Source organism: Haliotis rufescens, unplaced genomic scaffold (assembly GCF_023055435.1).
Source record: "Haliotis rufescens isolate VD_foot unplaced genomic scaffold, xgHalRufe1.0.p SCAF_10, whole genome shotgun sequence".
Classification (NCBI taxonomy): domain Eukaryota; kingdom Metazoa; phylum Mollusca; class Gastropoda; order Lepetellida; family Haliotidae; genus Haliotis; species Haliotis rufescens.
The window spans coordinates 15,610,714-15,632,029 of NW_025963780.1; the positions used below are offsets into that span (position 1 = coordinate 15,610,714).

A 21,316-nucleotide genomic window follows, 5' to 3' on the forward strand; every position below is an offset into this window, starting at 1 on the left:
ATGAACTAAAGATTCTAGGTCCCATTCCTCGATCCTAGTGCTACGACAAGTTTAAGGTTGACTTACGACGATCCTAAGTCTATGTTGAAGTATTGGAGTTACCATCAATTTTAGCGCTAAGATCACTTTGTGGAACGGGTCCCTGTCCTTTGTCTATGCAAAAGTGGCAAAGGACAGCAATTGAGGCAAGGGACAAAGTGTTTTCTATGGTCTTAATTAAAGGACCACATGATTCAATCTGATATCAGGAGGTCATCAACAAGAGGGTCTACACACAGTGGTCTACAGCACATCTGAGGCATCCTTATTGTCATGACAGGATGCGATGATTGCTGCTCCACCTGCAGATCTCCCTGACTACGATCAGCACCACTCCCATGCTCTTGTTTCACCCAGGTACTACATGTCTACAACCAGCATCGCTTGAGCCTTTCTTGAATTTCCAAATTGAAATAACATGCTTGGATAAAACTGTAAAACTGATCATTTACCCTCACACTCGTTTTCAAACATACAACAATGATTTTATAATTGATGCACAAACTTTCAAACTTACTTTGAGAATGAACATGGTGGCATTGCGTCTGATCTGAAAGACAAGCGAGCACGAGCCATTTCGGACACCATCCTTGACATGATTGAGTGGCCCGTCACCAATGATGTCATAGTCCATCCCAGGCACCCACTCCACATTGGAGTCCATCTTTGACACACTGGCAGGCGGTAACCACACAGTCTGCAGGTGTCCCCTGAGATTGTCCAGCATCGACCTGCTATTGCACATATCACTGTTATGGGTTTTCATGAATGTCAGCAAATGTTTATGGGTGAAGTCTCTCTGTGGATAGCCTCCTCCTGAGTTCCTGCCATTCTCCATCCTCATCATGTCCATGGAGGATGACATGCTCCGGGCAATCAACTTCTGCTGTTTCACAACCTCAAAGTTTTTTCTTCTTTCTGTAGCCAGCATTTCCCGTGTATTTTGTAAGTCTTTCGACTTCTGTTCTTGTTGCCATAGTAACTCCCTGTTCAGCTTCTCCATCTCTCTGACTTTGTTCTGCAACTGAACATTGCTCTGCTCCACCTTGAGAACCCTTTCACTGTATTTCACAAGCTCCAGCTGGAAACAAACGTTAGGGTTTATATTTAAGACACACAGGAGTAGACCATAGACATTCTTGTATTCTTAAATTTTGCCCTTTTTTGAATGACCGGATTATGTTTAATATTTCAACGTAAATAAAAGGAAATGGACACATTATTTCTCAGTTGCATTGGTGCCATCAGTCAAAATGTAATCACTTCCATTCAGAAAAGGGCAAAATTGTATGTAATAACAATTACATGACACACATAACACAATTACATGACACATATAACACAATTACATGTCACATACAAACAGGCCTTTCCTGACTCTATTTTGACTGATGGCACCAACACAATTGAGAAATAATGTGTCAATTTCCTTTTAATTCTGTGGAAATATTAAACATAATGTCACAATATATATGTAACATTCCTGAAAGTAACATAGCTTTTTTCTCTTTATAAGGTGTTTCAGTGACCTATGACTACAAATACTATGAATGTGATCATTATTATTTGAGAAAGTTTTTTTATAAAATATTTTCTTCATGTTTAAAGCAGTTGTGGCTTTTTACTTTTGTTGGTCAAATCCATGAACAGAAAAAAAGAACAGCCCAAAGATAAATTTCTGGATAAGCTCAACCGCAGCCACAGTTTTTAAAACACTGATCTCTTGAGCTGCACACAGATACTTGGATACACAATTACATGCCACACATAACAAACAGGCCTTTCCTGACTTTAGGACATCAGTTCATACAAGACACACGTTTCAGTACCATCCTGCCTCACCTGCAAGGATTCGGCAAAGTTTTCAAGCGCACATGTGTCATCATGGCTGCTTTTGCTTCTGGTGACTGCCATCTTGGGAGCAGCCGTTGGTGCCTCAGGGGTCTCATGGTAGTCATGGTGAGGTGTCTGTAGCAGACAGCTTCCATTGGTCTCTTTCCTCCATCTCCCATTAACAGCATCCAGTGGTTTTGTGTGGTTGGAGGCTTCAGTGTTTTCTTGGGCTTCCATAGACCTTTGGCCACTGTTTCCAATAGATGGCGGCACCTGACAAATGGGCTTCAGACTTCGGGGGGAGGTATGGGGGTTAGAGAAACTGTTTATAATCTTTGATGTTTCAGGTGCTGTGCTGTCTCTAATGTTTGGGATGAAGGAGAAATCTTTTGTCTTTGGCCATGACGTTGGTGCCATGGATTGATAAATGTCCATACAGTCCGAGTTAGGACCAGAGTTTGGCAGTGAACTGAATATCTGTTGACCTGCAACAAAGAATATGTGACTCTGGTTATGTAGAGGTTAGATCAGGCTGACATGGGATCCTTGGAGCCAATTCTACCTCAGACATCCAACCAGGAACTATGTTAGCTTACCAGCTTGGTTAACCTCTATGGTCATAAGGACAACAGACGGCCTTAATCAGACATTTCATAAAACCAAGTAAATTATGGCTCAAAGGAATTGGGAAATGTAGAAACCAACACCAAGCTCACTCCCACCCCCAAGCATACACAAACTATTAATTTGGATAGTACCATTCACAGTGAATTCCCATTAAGGTATGTCAAACTTAACAAATCTTGGGCTATATCCCTTAAATCAAGGGTGAAAATATTTGGAGGTATAATTGTCTGGAAGGCAGGGTTTCAGGGCTTAAGGGGTCCATATTAACAAGATTGAACTGTATATGAAATCACTGACTGGCCATGTACTGTTGCAGCTTGGAGGCAGCCAGGGTATGGCACCGACTCACAGCTTCCTGCAGTGGTGTTTTACACGACTCGTTCTGAACAAATGGATCAGCTGCTGCAGCGATGAATGCATCAACTATGTCCGCGAAGCCTCTATATGCCGCAAGATGAAGTGGAGTGTCTCCCCGGTTGTTTTGAAGATTCAGATTGGCTCCCCTGGTTGTGAAAAATTGAAGTTAATTAATTCATCATTGGAGTACAGTATTGATTCCCGTGAGGAGGTAACCTTTAGTCCAAGTACCAAACCTCTCATCCCTCTTTATCAATGATAAAAGGTCTTGTTTCCTTCAAGAGAAGTCACATTATCGATAATCCCAAAACCTCCAAGAAGTAGGGGTTGATGGCCCTTCTGACCCTGTACATCACGACTAACCTCCACATAGTGACAAAAGTCAATATGAATGTTATACATTGGACAGAATGCCGACATACATTCAATAGCTTATCCTATGATCCATTATGGTAAGTGTAAACATATTGCAACACAGTAACTAGTGAGTGAGTGAGTTGGGTTTAACGCCGCTTTTAACAGTATTCCAGTTATATCGCGGCGTGTCAGCTTAATGTGGGAGGAAAGCCCGAAGTGATGCAGGTCTCAGACGTTTACCACTTCAGTGAAACCCACGAGCACGGGTATGGTGCTGACAAACCTAGAAACATAATCGGGGCAAACCGGGATTCGAAACCCACAATCATAGGTTTCTGGCGTGCCCAAGGGACGCAACTCTGCACAGCGAATCGCGGCGCCTTAGACGACTGGGCCACCCGTGCCCCCCCAACACAGTAACTAACTGATATATTTTGATCACATATAACATGACTTGCTTTGTTATTTGCATTGACCTGACTATAATCTAACAGTAAATCATGCAGACCGTAACATGCACTCGTTTTTTTGCACTCGTAACATGCACTCGTCTCCAATCAAAATGTGGCAGGTTCTTATATAAACGATGCAAACTTTAAGGGAATTGTGTCTTGTTTGTAATTTGTGTGGCTATTTCTATTTAAAATGTGTAGATATTCCATGGTTTGGTTGTCTGATGGAGGGAGTATGGTGTTACACACTGTCAGCACACTTGCAGCAACATCATGGCATCACCCACTACCGGCTTGATACATGAATGCTGATGTGGAGGCTTCACTCTACTGTCCCCAGTTTTATTCATCCCCTCCAAAGATGACCATGACAGGTCCATGGAAGAGGGAGGTCATCAGATTCTGATCTGTCAATGACATCTCCATGGAAGAGGGAGGTCATCAGATTCTGATCTGTCAATAACATCTCCATCAAAGAGAGAGGTCATCAGATTCTGATCTGTCAATGACATCTCCATGGAAAAGGGAGGTCATCAGATTCTGATCTGTCAATGACATCTCCATGGAAGAGGGAGGTCATCAGATTCTGATCTGTCAATAACATCTCCATCAAAGAGAGAGGTCATCAGATTCTGATCTGTCAATGACATCTTCATGGAAAAGGGAGGTCATCAGATTCTGATCTGTCATGACATCTCCATGGAAGAGGGAGGTCATCAGATTCTGATCTGTCAATAACATCTCCATCAAAGAGAGAGGTCATCAGATTCTGATCTGTCAATGACATCTCCATGGAAGAGGGAAGTCATCAGATTCTGATCTGTCAATGACATCTCCATGGAAGAGGGAGGTCATCAGATTCTGATCTGTCAATGACATTTCCATGGAAGAAGGAGGTCATCAGATTCTGATCTGTCAATGACATCTCCATGGAAAAGGGAGGTCATCAGATTCTGATCTGTCAATAACATCTCCATGGAAGAGGGAGGTCATCAGATTCTGATCCGTCAATAACATCTCCATGGAAGAGGGAGGTCATCAGATTCTAATCTGTCAATCACATCTCCATGGAAGAGGGAGGTCATCAGATTCTGAACTGTCAATGACATCTCCATGGAAGAAGGAGGTCATCAGATTCTGATCTGTCAATAACATCTCCATCAAAGAGAGAGGTCATCAGATTCTGATCTGTCAATGACATCTCCATGGAAGAGGGAAGTGATCAGATTCTGATCTGTCAATGACATCTCCATGGAAGAGGGAGGTCATCAGATTCTGATCTGTCAATGACATTTCCATGGAAGAAGGAGGTCATCAGATTCTGATCTGTCAATGACATCTCCATGGAAAAGGGAGGTCATCAGATTCTGATCTGTCAATAACATCTCCATGGAAGAGGGAGGTCATCAGATTCTAATCTGTCAATGACATCTCCATGGAAGAGGGAGGTCATCAGATTCTGAACTGTCAATGACATCTCCATGGAAGAAGGAGGTCATCAGATTCTGATCTGTCAATAACATCTCCATGGAAGAGGGAGGTCATCAGATTCTGATCTGTCAATGACATCTCCATGGAAGAAGGAGGTCATCAGATTCTGATCTGTCAATAACATCTCCATGGAAGAAGGAGGTCATCAGATTCTGATCTGTCAATGACATCTCCATGGAAGAGGGAGGTCATCAGATTCTGATCTGTCAATGACATCTCCATGGAAGAAGGAGGTCATCAGATTCTGATCTGTCAATAACATCTCCATGGAAGAGGGAGGTCATCAGATTCTGATCTGTCAATAACATCTCCATGGAAGAGGGAGGTCATCAGATTCTAATCTGTCAATAACATCTCCATGGAAGAGGGAGGTCATCAGATTCTGAACTGTCAATGACATCTCCATGGAAGAGGGAGGTCATCAGATTCTGAACTGTCAATGACATCTCCATGGAAGAGGGAGGTCATCAGATTCTGATCTGTCAATGACATCTCCATAGAAAAAGGAGGTCATCAGATTCTGATCTGTCAATGACATCTCCATGGAAGAGGGAGGTCATCAGATTCTGATCTGTCATTAACATCTCCATGGAAGAGGGAGGTCATCAGATTCTGATTTGTCAATAACATCTCCATGGAATCATGATGAAAGAATTCCATGAACCTATGAAACAGTCATTGGCTCTGATGCCTGATTCAGTATACATGTTTACAAGGTGGCACCCTGTTACCCCTTAATTTACATTTGAATCATGTGAGTTGTTGTTCACACCGTTTTAGCATTAATCCTGCCATCTCACTGCAAGGGCCACACAGATTGTTTTTAACACATTGTACTCATGTTGGGAATCATACTCAGGTTTGGAACCTGACAAGCAAACTCTTTAATTGCTTGGCTACCCAAGAGCTTGCATGCCAGATTCCATGTTCAAGAATACAGCCATGTCATGAGACTGGTGACAGATGATCCAACTGACCAGGTGACGAGTATGTTCACACAGTTGAGATGACCTCGGTCGGCAGCAGCATGAAGGGCAGATGATCCCCACTTGACCCTGGCATCAATTCTACACCTAGATTTCAGCAGTGTTTCGCAGATCTTCCAATGGCCCCGACATGCCCCCCAGTAAAGCGCTGTAGCGTCGTCTTTGTCACAGGCCTCCGTGGACGATCCCAAGCTCAGCAGATTCTCCACATTGTCATGGTAACCATTTTTGGCAGCAGAGATGAGATCGGACATGATGACATCTTCGTTGTTTGTCAGGGAGTGTAGATGAGAAGCTCTCAAGGGATGATGTTTAATGGGTCCTCATTTCCTGGATTTTGTGCAGCCCCTACAACAACAAGAAGATATTCAGACAAGGAAACAAGAAGATATTCAGAGACAAGGAAACAAGAAGATATTCAGACAAAGAAACAAGAAGATATTCAGACAAGGAAACAAGAAGATATTCAGACAAGGAAAACAACAAGAAGATATTCAGACAAGGAAACAACAGGAAGCTATCAGACACTTGAATAGGGAAATATACACCAGACCCCTGTTCCAGAAAGTGATGTTACCCAGTATTATAAGTCCATGTCAAAGAGTGGGTGTTCTGACAGTCAAAGCGCTAACAGGACATGGGACAATTGCAGTGTTGAAGGGCAATACATTTTTTCAAAGATTGGTTCATGGAGCCACAACCGTAAGATAAAGTAGAAACAACGTGTGAAAGGAACCAAACATCTGCATACAAGGCATCAATCAATTAACATCCGAGAGTTTTGCTTCCCAGTGCATGGGACATTTACATTAATTTGGATTCACTTCACATTCACCTCTGTCAACCCATTTAATCTATCGTATAAACACAGTTATAATCCCTCGTGTATAACATTACCTGCTGGATTCCGTGTGCACGTGTATATGCTGGATTCCGTGTGCACGTGTATATGCTGGATTCCGTGTGCATGTGTATATGCTGGATTCCTACAATGACTATGTTCCCTTGTACATACATAGAGCTGCCCAAGTTGAACTTGGACTGTTCTCACACATAACGTATATACATGTTAATGTCAAAATAATAACGCCCTTGCAATTTATATAGCATCCACAATGCCACAACCTAAATGGTTATTCTCTTTATTACCTAAATTAAACATGTGGCCTGGGACAGACACAGAAACTCCATACATACCAATTTTGTGTTTCAAACAAATGTACACACAATAGCAACAATATGCCAAGTCAGCACATAGCGCTGCCCTTGAGCACCTCACATGGCTGGGCTTTAGCCAGCGTTAATGGGTATACAGTGACACGTTGTCTCAACTGTGAATGATCGCTGACAGTAAAGACACGATACAAAAGTGAAAAGACACACACAACTGTTGGTTGTTTTGAGATTGAGGTAGTTTAATGAAAGAAGAATAACTCAAATACTAGACACATTAGCATCACCACTACAGATTCATTTAAATCAACTTTTAAAAATAACTATTTGATTGAACAATGCTTCTATTATGAATGGGTGCCTCATAGCTTTTTTTGTATTCAACTTGGCTTGTCTTAAGAGGCGTCCAAGATGGCCTACAGGTGGCCTAAGTGTCTGTCTGGTATTAATAGTGACGTGATCATCTGATGTATTTGCCATTGTGAGTTGATGCTCGCATCATCAACCACTGGTTTGCCTGGATCACATAGCTCCATTGTTTCAGACTATTGTGTTCGACATATAATCCTCTAACTAGGATGTGATCATCATCACTTCATCACTCGGGTCATATATAGTTATATAGTTATATTAGTTATATAGTTAAATAGTTTAAGTTATAGGAAATATATTCATGACATTTATAATATTTCTTATTTCATTGTTTTGTTTAGCCTCTTGAGCAACAAGATATTTAGAAAAAGGAACGTCATGCCAGACAAACTTAAGGAGACCATATGACAGGGACATACAGGGGGTCATAGTGCTAAGATCACTTTGTGGACTGGTAACACTATACTGGATAATACACATGCATCTGCTTCTGTCACAGAAGGCTTAGATCTATTTATAAGGTGTCTGCAGTGGCCTAAATACAATGCATCTCTTCATATATTATTTGAAAGGTCAACAGTTTTTGTTTGTTTCACATATCGAGTCGAATCCTTTCATTTTTCTGATACATCCAAGATAAAGCAGCCAGGAAAAATAAATTATACTAAATCTAATTTAAGCTCATTTTCTTATAGTCTTTTGGCACATTTCAGTCAAATCTGTAAACATAAAATATTAAAAATTTGCATGGTGACACCTGCAATAGTACTGGGATTATACTATGTCATCATGGTGACAACTGCAATTAAGTACTGGGATTATACTTTGACATGGTGACAACTGCAATAGTCCTGGGATTATACTATGTCGTCATAGTGACAACTGCAATAGTACTGGGATTATACTTTGGCAACATGGTGACACCTGCAATAGTAATGTAATATATACTATGTCATCATGGTGACAACTGCAATAATACTGGGATTATACTTTGGCAACATGGTGATAACTGCAGTAGTACTGTGATATACTATGTCGTCATGGTGACAACTGCACTAGAACTGGGATTATACTCTGGGAACATGGTGACAACTGCAGTCTTACTGTGATATACTATGTCGGCATGGTGACAACTGCACTAGTACTGGGATTATACTTTGGCAACATGGTGACAACTGCAGTAGTACTGTGATATACTATGTCGGCATGGTGACAACTGCAGTAGTACTGGGATTATACTTTGGCATGGTGACAACTGCAATAGTATTGGGATATACTATGTCGGCATGGTGACAAATGCAATAGTACTGGCATATACTATGTCGGCATGGTGACAACTGCAATAGTACTGGGATATACTATGTCGGCATGGTGACAACTGCAATAGTACTGGGATATACTATGTCGGCATGGTGACAACTGCAATAGTACTGGGATATACTATGTCGGCATGGTGACAACCGCAATAGTACTGGGATATACTATGTCGGCATGGTGACAACTGCAATAGTACTGGGATATTACCTCACCCTTTTCAATTTGCATGAACACAAGTACTGCAACAAAGGTCCCATGATTATATAATTGATGATGTAAAACACATATATTGGTTATCTTTAGGAGAATTGTATATAACTGATATATTTCTTGAAATAAGGGAGTCTCAAGGTGAAACTATAATAGATGTTGGTAATTTATGAAAGCTTGTTATTCTTGAATAGAGAGAGAGCTTAACTTCACTGACAATGAACAGTCAATGTCTACAATGTTGATAAGTATATTTACCGATGTTTCAGTGTGCTGACTGTTACATGCACCTACATAATCAGTAACACTCACAAATCTCAAAACAAATAAACTTTTTAATGAAGGACATACATATGAAAACTAGTTTTTACTCCAAAGATATGCCCTAAAACTCACAACCCTACCAAGATTTTGTTCCCAAAGATGCACATTGTATGACATACCAACATTTCAGTGACGTGGACCTAAGTGAGGCCTATTAGCTGATTTGTCATGCACTAACAAACTATAAAATTATCATAATCACCAGGACTGTTTTCCCATTGTCGGCATCAAGGACATCCTTAATGTAATCTCCTTGATGTATCAGGACCCAAACAGCTCACCGATCCACTGTATGACTTATCATGTAGTGATTGACCATCAGACCCAGTTCCTGGTCAGTGTTACGTCTCCCAGATCTTTACCAGAATGGTCCAGATCAACACCTCTAGCAAACAGGATACACACATATCATACGATCAGTGCTGACAAAGGACTTGACAGTTGAGCTGTGGGAATCCCAACACATACTCAAGAACAGGTTTATACAATAATAATTTGGGGCTTCCCCTAAACATTAGACATTCACTCAGACAGTCATATGACCATGCTATGGATCACTCACAGATCTTCAACCAGGACGTAAACGTGTAAAAAATGTTTACAAACAGGATCAAAACAAGGTAAACGAATGAACGAGCTACATTTAACTGCTGAATTAAAGGATGGAGATTATCTCTTTATAATATCATTTACTGGCTAAAGTGTATTCACACTTGCTCAACATTTTTCCAACAATTTTTGCCAAGACAGCCTTTGTCATACTTAATAGACGTGTTACATATTTTCATAAGGGACTTCTACCATCATGTGTCCATGTCCAGGTTTAGACTTTGTAATTAGTGCCATGTGGGAACTGACACTGCCTCCGTATCATCAGTATTAATATTGACTTCCAGCTTGATACACATCATATAACATTGGAGCTGGCCGACAAACACAACAGAGGTTTTATTGTAATCAGGCCTATCACATGGCATATGCAGGGTATGACACTCCCAAAAATTTCAGCCAGACCACAGGACTGGCTAGCTGAAATACTTGCCAGCTCTGACCAAAACCTGCCTGCCCACTATAATCATATGTTTCTCAGGATAAGCTAACGGGGTTTCTTTTTGGTTACATTTTATCATTCATCTTTACATGTGAATTAATGATTATCATCGGGAAATATTTAGAATATTGTCACATATGAAATATAACCCGACCGTCGGGCAGGGGGATTTGAAAATCTGGCAGCCTGAGTTGAAATCAACCCGTATCGGACGGTCGGGCAGGCAGGTATTTCGAACACTGGCATATGATGCCTTACAGTATATCTAGGACTCATTGGAGCTGGCCGACAAACACAACAGAAGTTTTATTGTAATCAGGCCAATCACATGGCATATGATGCCTTACAATATATCTAGGACTCATTGGAGCTGGCCGACAAACACAACAGAAGTTTTATTGTAATCAGGCCTATCACATGGCATATGATGCCTTACAATATATCTAGGACTCAGATCAATGGCAGATTCTTATTGTTCTTATGACGTCATGTTTGCAGTGGGGTCTTATCCAGGAATGGACAATGAGTTCAGTTGTTATATGACCTCATGCTTGAGATGCCGTCAGGACTCCAAGCCTGTCAGTACTCCTAGCCTGTCAGGACTCCAAGCCTGTCAGTACTCCTAGCCTATCAGGACTCCTAGCCTGTCAGGACTCCCAGCCTGTCAGTACTCCCAGCCTGTCAGGACTCCTAGCCTGTCAGTACTCCTAGCCTGTCAGGACTCCCAGCCTGTCAGTACTCCCAGCCTGTCAGGACTCCCAGCCTGTCAGTACTCCTAGCCTCTCAGGACTCCTAGCCTGTCAGGACTCCTAGCCAGTTGGTCTGGGCACTGTACGTGAATTTTTCATTAATTAACTCCATCTTTCAAGATATACTGAACAAAAAAAATGACTAGGGGACTATGACTAATTTGGGGGATATTTTGAAGAGAAGACTGAGCATATATATGTTAGTCTTCCATTCATTCCCTGTGATGACGAAATGTATGTAAATATTTATGTATATCATATCGTGTATCGTATCATGACCATGCTACCGAGATATGTATCATGACAGTCCTATAGAAATCTAGTAAGTTGCTATGACATCTTAAAGAGATACTAACAGACCCCAGTAAACTGTTTAGACTGCCTAAAAGAAAACAGCAACTAGACACATACTGAACTTGACTCTTCAGATGATGGAGAACAAAGTCTACACAATATGACGTGTATAATTTGAACAATATATTTTTAATTGGAAATAAAAATGATGGAGGTACATAAAGAGATTTGCCAAGAAACAGTAGCTCTTTTTAAGCTTTACAGCTAACTTCAGCCAACCACAGATTGTATGGAAATATATGCGACAAGACCCTTTCCGTCAACATAAGAAATCTCTGCTATAAGCAGTCTCAGACCATATTGGACAAGTCAGTCAATCAGTCAGGCAAAGCAAGTCAATTGTTAACCTGACAAAATATGGGAACAAATGGTAGTCAAAATACACAGCTGCCTAATGGACATCATGTTGGTCACCAATGCATCAAAATAGGAAACGTTGCAACCCTTATGAAAACCATTTGAGCAAGAGTCATATGACACTCTTTGAAATCATCGTTAAAAAAGCATGCTCAATTGTTCCTCAAAAGTTGAAGCGGGTGGAATATTGCTTGACATGTACACAAAGGGAAAGTTGACTATTAAAAAGTGGAAATCACCCCTTTTGCCTCGTGGATAATTTGTTGCCATGCTGAACCTTTTTGCACAGATCTAATATGAAACAAACAAGGACGTTTCAATGGTCTCTAGTTCAGGTGGGTAAATCCATGGAAGGGAATTGGCTTTATGACCATTATTGAACAATATACGATCATTGATAGACACCGCAGATACTTTAAGTCTGACACTGATTTTCATGGCCACTCTACAGAGAAAATGAGGTTTGGGGGCATCAGAATCAGTGTTTCCTTTACCACCAAAAGAAATACAAACCATAGAAAAATATAGAGAAATATGTACTTTAAGATGAGGTGTTTCCAATGTCTAACTACAGCCTGGGACAATATCTGTATCATACATACAATAAACAAGAGAATATTGTTTTTGAAAATATATTTCCTGCAGAAATAGTTGGCATCCAAACATCAGTACCGATAGTTGGCACCCAAAGATCAATATTTGGCATCCAAAGATCAATAGTTGGCATCCAAACATCAATATTTGGCACCAAAACATCAATAGTTGGCATCCAAACATCAATATTTGGCACCCAAACATCAATAGTTGGCATCCAAACATCAATATTTGGCACCCAAACATCAATAGTTGGTACCAGCATCAATAGTTGGCATCCAAACATCAATATTTGGCACCTCAACATCAATAGTTGGCATCCAAACATCAAAAGTTGGCATCAAAACATCAATATTTGGCACCTCAACATCAATAGTTGGCATCAAAACATCAATAGTTGGCATCAAAACATCAATGGTCACCGCCTCCACACTGTTCCCCAAATAATTAGATAAATGCATGAAATGACACCCTATGGCATGAGTGGATGTATATAACCATGCCAGACTCATCATGTATGACAACTTATGATACCTAGATAATGATGGCAGGTCACATACTAGCTGTTTTATTGACTCCCCACAAGGGCGGGGCTTATTTAAATGCTAACTCAAGCCCTCATTCAGTCAAGACGTTTGAATAAATATCATGTGGTGACCCAACTTCAGATATGATTTTACAGGTAAAATTTACAAAACATAAACGGAAAATAACCTGACATGTCCATAAGGGGGTTGTGTAAGGTACACAAAATTACAGCCAGAACTTGAATTTGAAGATATAATTTTACGGAATTTCAAACATGAACATTTAAATATTTTCAGAAAACATTGGGGATCGAGTTTACTTTCAATCTTAAAAAGGAAATTAAAAGTGTTTCAAGTAATGTGAATCTGAAAATATCTCAACATAATAACAAACATCACAGTTGCTATTGCCTGTATATGTGTCACAGTGTGAACAAGTACACTCTGGTGAGGGGTTATTTACACAGGAGGCCTATGAATTAATGTGTTAAAAATACTATCAAGAATGTGTTATTTACATTGTGTAACGACTGGTGACAGCTTACCCCTTAATACTCCATTGAATCTTTACATCTTGATATCATACACATATCACACAGAAATCTCTGTCATGCTAAAACATGATGTGACTTTGATACCTATGTTTCAGAGATTACCTAGATGTTGAGGAGAAGATGAAGAAGGTAATCGTACTTCGGAACTCATTCAGGAAATGTTAGCTCAACAAACAGGAATTATAAGTAGTAGTAGTTTTCCATGCTATGGTTTCCTAGAACTTAGCAATTACTGAGAATCACAAGGACAGACTGGAGTACTGGCTGACTGAATGTACACCGTGACATATTCAACTCAATGATTGTCGCCTTTCAGTGAAAAGTCTACACATGTTATGGACTAAAGCAGCAGAAGACAATGTGACTTAATTACCTGTAGAGCACACACACACAGTACGTCCCTCACCAGCAGGCACTAACATTCCACAAGTCTCGATGTTAAACCAGGAAGTGAAATGCTAACTGCGTATTGAAAAGACCAGGATCTCGTAACACTATGAAAATAAACCCTTGCCATCTCACCGTGTACTTGATCAATATCACAAGGTAGGGTCATTTTCAGTGCTGTAGATGAATAGAGTTGACAAGGAGAATGTAATTATCAGGAATAACAAGCATGATCATGATGATGTGTATGTCTAAGCTTGTCTAAGCTTGTCATATGTGTAAGCTTGTTTAATAAACAATACACTAAGGACAATTGGATACACATTACAGTGCGTCATTTTCATATAAAAACAATAACAAGGGCCCAGATGGCCCAGTGGTCTAAGCTGCTGCAATTCGCTGTTACGTCCCTTGCCACAAAATTAAGATTGTGGGCTCAAATCCTGGTTCACCCCAATTATGTTTCTAAGTTTGTCAGCACCATACCCATGCTCGTGGGTTTCACCAAAATGATAAACGTTTGAGACCCGCATCACTTCTGACTTTCCCCTTGCATTAAGCTGACAGGTAGATGGAATACTGTTCAAAGCAGCGTTAAACCCAACTCGATCACTCACTCAAAATATAACTGTTTTTGTACAAAGTTGTCTTAAATGACAATACCAAACTTTGCTGCATTTCTTCTGCTGTACATTATGATCCAAAAGTTATATTTAATATGTTTGCTGATATTTAATTGCTAATTGAAATGCTGTGTGTCTTAAGTCACTGGAAACAGCTGCTAGTGAAACCGAGAATCATAAACTAAAATTCCACTCATCCAAGATAAGACGTTACACATCAAACAAATAGTTAATTAATTCCTCTATTACGACAGGTCACATATTGCTTTACAACAAAGGTAATCTGAAATAGAATCAACATTCTTTAAATTCTGACTTCACATGCTAATGTAGTGTGACTGTGTAATAAGGTCTGCTTGATATGAGAGGACAGAATCATCTCAGAGTAATATGCTTATTTCATTATATTGCAACCAATTTCATTATACAGTTTCTGAGATTTTTATTTCATTTTCCCCAACATTGTCACCAGTCATTCAGGCCCCAGTCCACATGGCCTGTCACACAATTGTAGTGCTATATACACTATTACCCTATCAGATCTGCTACTCTTTTGGTTTCTGGGAATGCCTTAACATTTTCAACAATTAAGAATATTTTTTCAATTTGATAAAATGTAACAATGTTTCAATTTAATACCACAAACAAATGCATGTCTCGTTATGGTCCAACATGTCTTCATAATGTTTTAGCTCTTGCAGGATTCCAGAGAAAAAGTTTCTCAAATATTTTCTTATGATTTTTTTAAAGTACTTTTAAAAGTAACTTTTTTGATCATGTAACTAGTTTGAACAAAACTGGATCCCAAATCTTATCATTAACTAAAACCCATTAAAATCTGTATTTTAATGCCATGAACAATCTCAGTATCATGTTGACCCTAGACATCCTCTTCTGATCCGGGTAAGCAAGCCAGCACAGCTTTCTAAAATAGATTCATTATGAACACAAGCCCTGGTTCCCACACACTCCAGCACCAGGTTACAACCTCCAGTCTTGTTTAACCCAGATGTTACTCAGATATATATGTATAACCAAACAGAAACAAACAGGATAAACAATTTATCTATTCACTCACTTTTTTAGGTCTCACATAAACTAATTGTTCACATATAAAGAGTGAGTGAGTGAGTGAGTGAGTGAGTGAGTGAGTGAGTGAGTATGGTTTTACACTGCTCTTTATTCCAGCAATATCATGGTGGGGGACACCAGAAATGGGCTTCACACATTGTACCCATGTTGGGAATCGAGTGAACAAGTGAACGCTGTAACCACTAAGCTACCCGACCGCCCCACATATTATATAGAAATATTTACTAGCAGTTTCACAGTCATATAGTTGTTGGGTGGTTTGAAAAACTAACAAGATTGTTTAAGAGCAGTCCCAGTTTTCTGACCTCAACAAATATGATCCAATTCTAGTTCTGGGCTTTGTTCAGAAAAATATATTGATTGTAGTTTGAATCATTTTTTTAGTTTTAACATAAAAATCTTTTGTTTTGTTTCATTTAACACAATTTTCAAATTTCATTGTAGTCCGAGCAAATTTCATGAATGTTCTACCCATATTTTGGGTCAATACGCCAAGATTATGGAGGCAGAATATTTTGGGGCCGGGTTAAAAATAAGAGAATTGCATAGATGGAGGTTTGGAAATAACCCCTGGCATTATCAAGTCTATTAGCTTCAATCCTGTCCACAAACAATTGCAAGTGCTTCACTTGGACCCCATCATCCCAACTACAGCTGATTAAGCCAGTGGTATGCCAAGCTATATTTGGCAGACCAAGACATAAAAAGCTTCAACAAGAATGATGTGAGTTTTTAATCCCAGTTCGTGCTCGGCCCATATTTATATACACTTATGAGGAACCCTTCTGCTTTGACGTCTACTGTCAGGGCAACAAGTGCTTTAATACATCTAAACAACAATTTATCACAGGTTCAGGGATCATCTCAAAAACTAATACATAGGTAAAATATCTCAAGGTTGTCATAGCCATATGTTTCTAACTTTTACAGAGGTAAAATATCTCAAGGTTGTCATAGCCAAATGTTTCTAACTTATACAGAGGTAAAATATCTCAAGGTTGTCATAGCCATATGTTTCTAACTTATACAGAGGTAAAATATCTCAAGGTTGTCATAGCCAAATGTTTCTAACTTATACAGAGGTAAAATATCTTAAGGTTGTCATAGCCATATGTTTCTAACTTATACAGAGGTAAAATATCTCAAGGTTATCATAGCCAAATGTTTCTAACTTATTCATAGGTAAAATATCTTAAGGTTGTCATAGCCATATGTTTCTAACTTATACAGAGGTAAAATATCTCAAGGTTGTCATAGCCATATGTTTCTAACTTATACAGAGGTAAAATATCTCAAGGTTGTCATAGCCATATGTTTCTAACTTAAGAAGAGGTAAAATATCGCAAGGCTGTCATAGCCACATGTTTCTAACTTCATCATAAGGTAAATGATACGTAATTGTTCTGTCAGAGGTAAAGTATTTCAATCACAGGTAAATTATCTTATCAATGATAAATGATATAATATTTCAATATTGTAGGTATAGAATCCCAAAGCTGAGATGATTCCAATGTGTAAATAATTTCTCCCAAACCCAACACAAACTCTACCATATATATTTTCAGCAGGCTTCTGAAAGTGTTCATGCTCCTCCAAGATGGCATCCGTGTTGGACATATTTACACTACTTTCCTAACTATGGTACTTCAGATCATGCCAGAATTCTCAGACATAGTCACCCAGTGGTCTGAAGCAATTAGTTATGCAGAGTTGTGTCCCTTCGTTGAGCCAGAATTTGCTGATGATGTGTGGTTTTGTAAGCACCATACCGCTGTTCAGTGGTTTCATCACACTGCAGCCCACAACCTGTGGATTACTTCGGGCTTTCTTCCACATCAAGCTGTCGTGCAGTGATATTAATTAAAATACTGTTCAAGGTGCCCAAACCCAACTTTATAAAAATTGTTCAAATGAACATATAATTTTAAGACAAACACTAACAATTTGTTTGCTTATATTTGTGGAAAAATAAGGCCAGTTCAAACATGTGCATGAATAAATGCATAAAATTCATATAACAATGCACAGTTTTACAGAAGTTAGAATATTGTTATCCTTGAAAATCTACCACTTGTAAAATAAGTTCAATATGTTGTCAACACGCATGTTGACGGGGGAATTAGCTGAGATTCAAGACAAGGAATAAGTTGAGTCCAAACATCTTTAGTCGGTAATAAAAAATACAAATACAACTTCTAATAGAAATAAGTCGAGCATTGATTCCAACTCTACTAACGGGACTGATGGATGTGATTACAGACAAGGTCATGGACGAAGGAAATAAATGTCATAATGTGAATTGCTGTGTTAGACAGTGGCACAATTGACCGCTGTTACGCATGGATTACATCATGTGAAATAGTGAGGATTCCATGACAATGGGTAACTCAACACTGTACAACAGGGAAGTAGTTCACAAGCTATCATTCTTTCAAGATAATTTGTAGTCCAAACAGTGCTGTCTGTGACAATATTCACAGCACTGATGCTACTTAGAATCTGTCTTTATATATCACATCAATTTACAGAAAACATTCCAACCACACAGTAAAAGTCTTTGATAGGCATGTAGATGTTGGAAGTACATGAACACAGGACACATTTTATGGATAGCAACTTGTTTATTCTTTGTACGACTTTTCAGAACTACTTCTTGCTTTCATCAGGTAAATGCAAAGTTAGTGCATAGTTAAAAGTTAATATATACATTTATAGATATTTAAATCCTAATGGTTACACAACACAAGCATGTCCTCACGTCCTCATTATATTGTCATCTTTGTACATTAATCCTATCGCATCGGCTTTGTCATGTTGTCATCTTTGTACATTAATCCCATCTCATCGGCCTTGTCATGTTGTCATCTTTGTACATTAATCCTATCTCATCAGCCTTGTCATTATGTTGTCATCTTTGTACATAAATCCCATCTCAACGGCCTTGTCATGTTGTCATCTTTGTACATTAATCCTATCTCAATGGACTTGTCATTATGTTGTCATCTTTGTACATTAATCCTATATCATCGGCCTTGTCATTCTATTGTCATCTTTGTACATTAATCCTATCTCATTGGCTTTGTCATGTTGTCATCTTTGTACATTAATCCTATCTTTTCGGCCTGGTCATGTTGTCATTTTTGTACATTAATTCTATCTCATCGGCCTTGTCATTATATTGTCATCTTTGTACATTAATCCTATCTCATCGGCCTTGTCATGTTGTCATCTTTGTACATTAATCCTATCTCATTGGCCCTGTCATTATATTGTCATCTTTGTACATTAATCCTATCTCATCGGCCTTGTCATTATATTGTCATCTTTGTACATTAATCCTATCTCATCGGCCTTGTCATGTTGTCATCTTTGTACATTAATCCTATCTCATCGGCCTTGTCATGTTGTCATCTTTGTACATTAATCCTATCTCATCAGCCTTGTCATGTTGTCATCTTTGTACATTAATCCTATCTCATCGGCCTTGTCATGTTGTCATCTTTGTACATTAATCCTATCTCATTGGCCCTGTCATTATATTGTCATCTTTGTACATTAATCCTATCTTATCGGCCTTGTCATTCTATTGTCATCTTTGTACATTAATCCTATCTCATCGGCCTTGTCATTCTATTGTCATCTTTGTACATTAATCCCATCTCATCGGCCTTGTCATGTTGTCATCTTTGTACATTAATCCTATCTCATCAGCCTTGTCATTATGTTGTCATCTTTGTACATTAATCCTATCTCATCGGCCTTGTCATGTTGTCATTTTTGTACATTAATCCTATCTCATCGGCCTTGTCATTATATTGTCATCTTTGTACATTAATCCTATCTTTTCGGCCTTGTCATTATATTGTCATCTTTGTACATTAATCCTATCTTATTGGTCTTGTCATAATATTGTCATCTTTGTACATTAATCCTATCTTTTCGGCCTTGTCATTATATTGTCATCTTTGTACATTAATCCTATCTTATTGGCCTTGTCATGTTGTCATCTTTGTACATTAATCCTATCTCATCGGCCTTGTCATGTTGTCATCTTTGTACATTAATCCTATCTCATCAGCCTTGTCATTATGTTGTCATCTTTGTACATTAATCCTATCTCATTGGCCTTGTCATGTTGTCATTTTTGTACATTAATCCTATCTCATCGGCCTTGTCATTATATTGTCATCTTTGTACATTAATCCTATCTTTTCGGCCTTGTCATTATATTGTCATCTTTGTACATTAATCCTATCTTTTTGGCCTTGTCATAATATTGTCATCTTTGTACATTAATCCTATCTTTTCGACCTTGTCATTATATTGTCATCTTTGTACATTAATCCTATCTTATTGGCCTTGTCATAATATTGTCATCTTTGTACATTAATCCTATCGCATAGGCCTTGTCATTATATTGTCATCTTTGTACATTAATCCTATCTCATCGGCCTTGTCATGTTGTCATCTTTGTACATTAATCCTATCTCATCAGCCTTGTCATTATGTTGTCATCTTTGTACATTAATCCTATCTCATTGGCCTTGTCATGTTGTCATTTTTGTACATTAATCCTATCTCATCGGCCTTGTCATTATATTGTCATCTTTGTACATTAATCCTATCTTATTGGCCTTGTCATTGTATTGTCATCTTTGTACATTAATCCTATCTCATCGGCCTTGTCATGTTGTCATCTTTGTACATTAATCCTATCTCATCGGCCTTGTCATGTTGTCATCTTTGTACATTCACCCAAAGACGTATATCTATATACGTCTTTCATTCACCCTACCTCATGTTGTGTAAACATATAATGATTATGATCATGCATAAAAATCATATTCATAATATGTATATGCACTACTGAGAATTCACCTGATGAAGGAGCAAGAAGTAGCTCTGAAATGTTGTGACAGAGAATAAAAGTTGCTATCCATAAAAAGTGTCAAAAAGGAAAACTAGTCTAATGGCACATTTTAACATGATTCATAGAATAAAAAGTATATCTGTTCGACACAAACAGCCTACATAACAAACTAATAACACAGAACATTCAAAAACAGGATTAGAAAGTAAATCTAACTAAGCAAGTTATAGCATGTCCTCAAGTTGAAGTTTTTACTTACTCTAAACACCAAGTAAGAGTCATATAGCACTATAACTTTGCAACTTCCTGATCAGTGTGACCGACCCATTTCAGTCCAACTGTGAGTTAGCCAGACTCAGCCAATAATAGCTTGTTTCACACCAGGAAGCTATGTGACCTAGTTAGGATATAGCTTATCACACAGTCAGACCATAAGTTCATTTGAGGCAGACAGGCTTACATTTCTTGCCACATTCAATACATATATGTTTTATATTATAAGAATAGTAACTAGATATATTACATGTCATAGTTACATACTGTCACAGATTAAAACAGATTCTACTTTTATTATGCAAGCATAGAATCGTTTACTGTTTAGGCCACACATTTTTTTCACT

The 21,316-nt window shown here is 38.7% G+C and overlaps 1 protein-coding gene across 8 annotated transcripts in view; it reads right to left on the minus strand.

The window, feature by feature from the left end:
* The window catches only part of LOC124120938, a 65,827-nt gene that overhangs the window by 16,276 nt on the left and 28,235 nt on the right, over positions 1 to 21,316 (minus strand). For 4 of the 8 annotated variants that reach the window (XM_046483853.2, XM_046483852.2, XM_048387426.1 and 1 more), the window contains exons 2-5: positions 6,134 to 6,490; positions 2,797 to 3,002; positions 1,882 to 2,357; positions 557 to 1,120 (exon numbers count right to left, since the gene is read on the minus strand). In XM_046483853.2, coding sequence (XP_046339809.1) covers positions 557 to 1,120; positions 1,882 to 2,357; positions 2,797 to 3,002; positions 6,134 to 6,396 — 1,509 coding nt within the window. In that variant the 5' untranslated portion in view covers positions 6,397 to 6,490. Of the gene's footprint in view, positions 1 to 556; positions 1,121 to 1,881; positions 2,358 to 2,796; positions 3,003 to 6,133; positions 6,491 to 9,740; positions 9,974 to 13,826; positions 13,846 to 14,097; positions 14,229 to 20,955; positions 20,977 to 21,316 lie in introns of those variants that run through there. The other 4 variants (XM_046483854.2, XM_046483850.2, XM_048387428.1 and 1 more) reach the window with 4 other exon arrangements.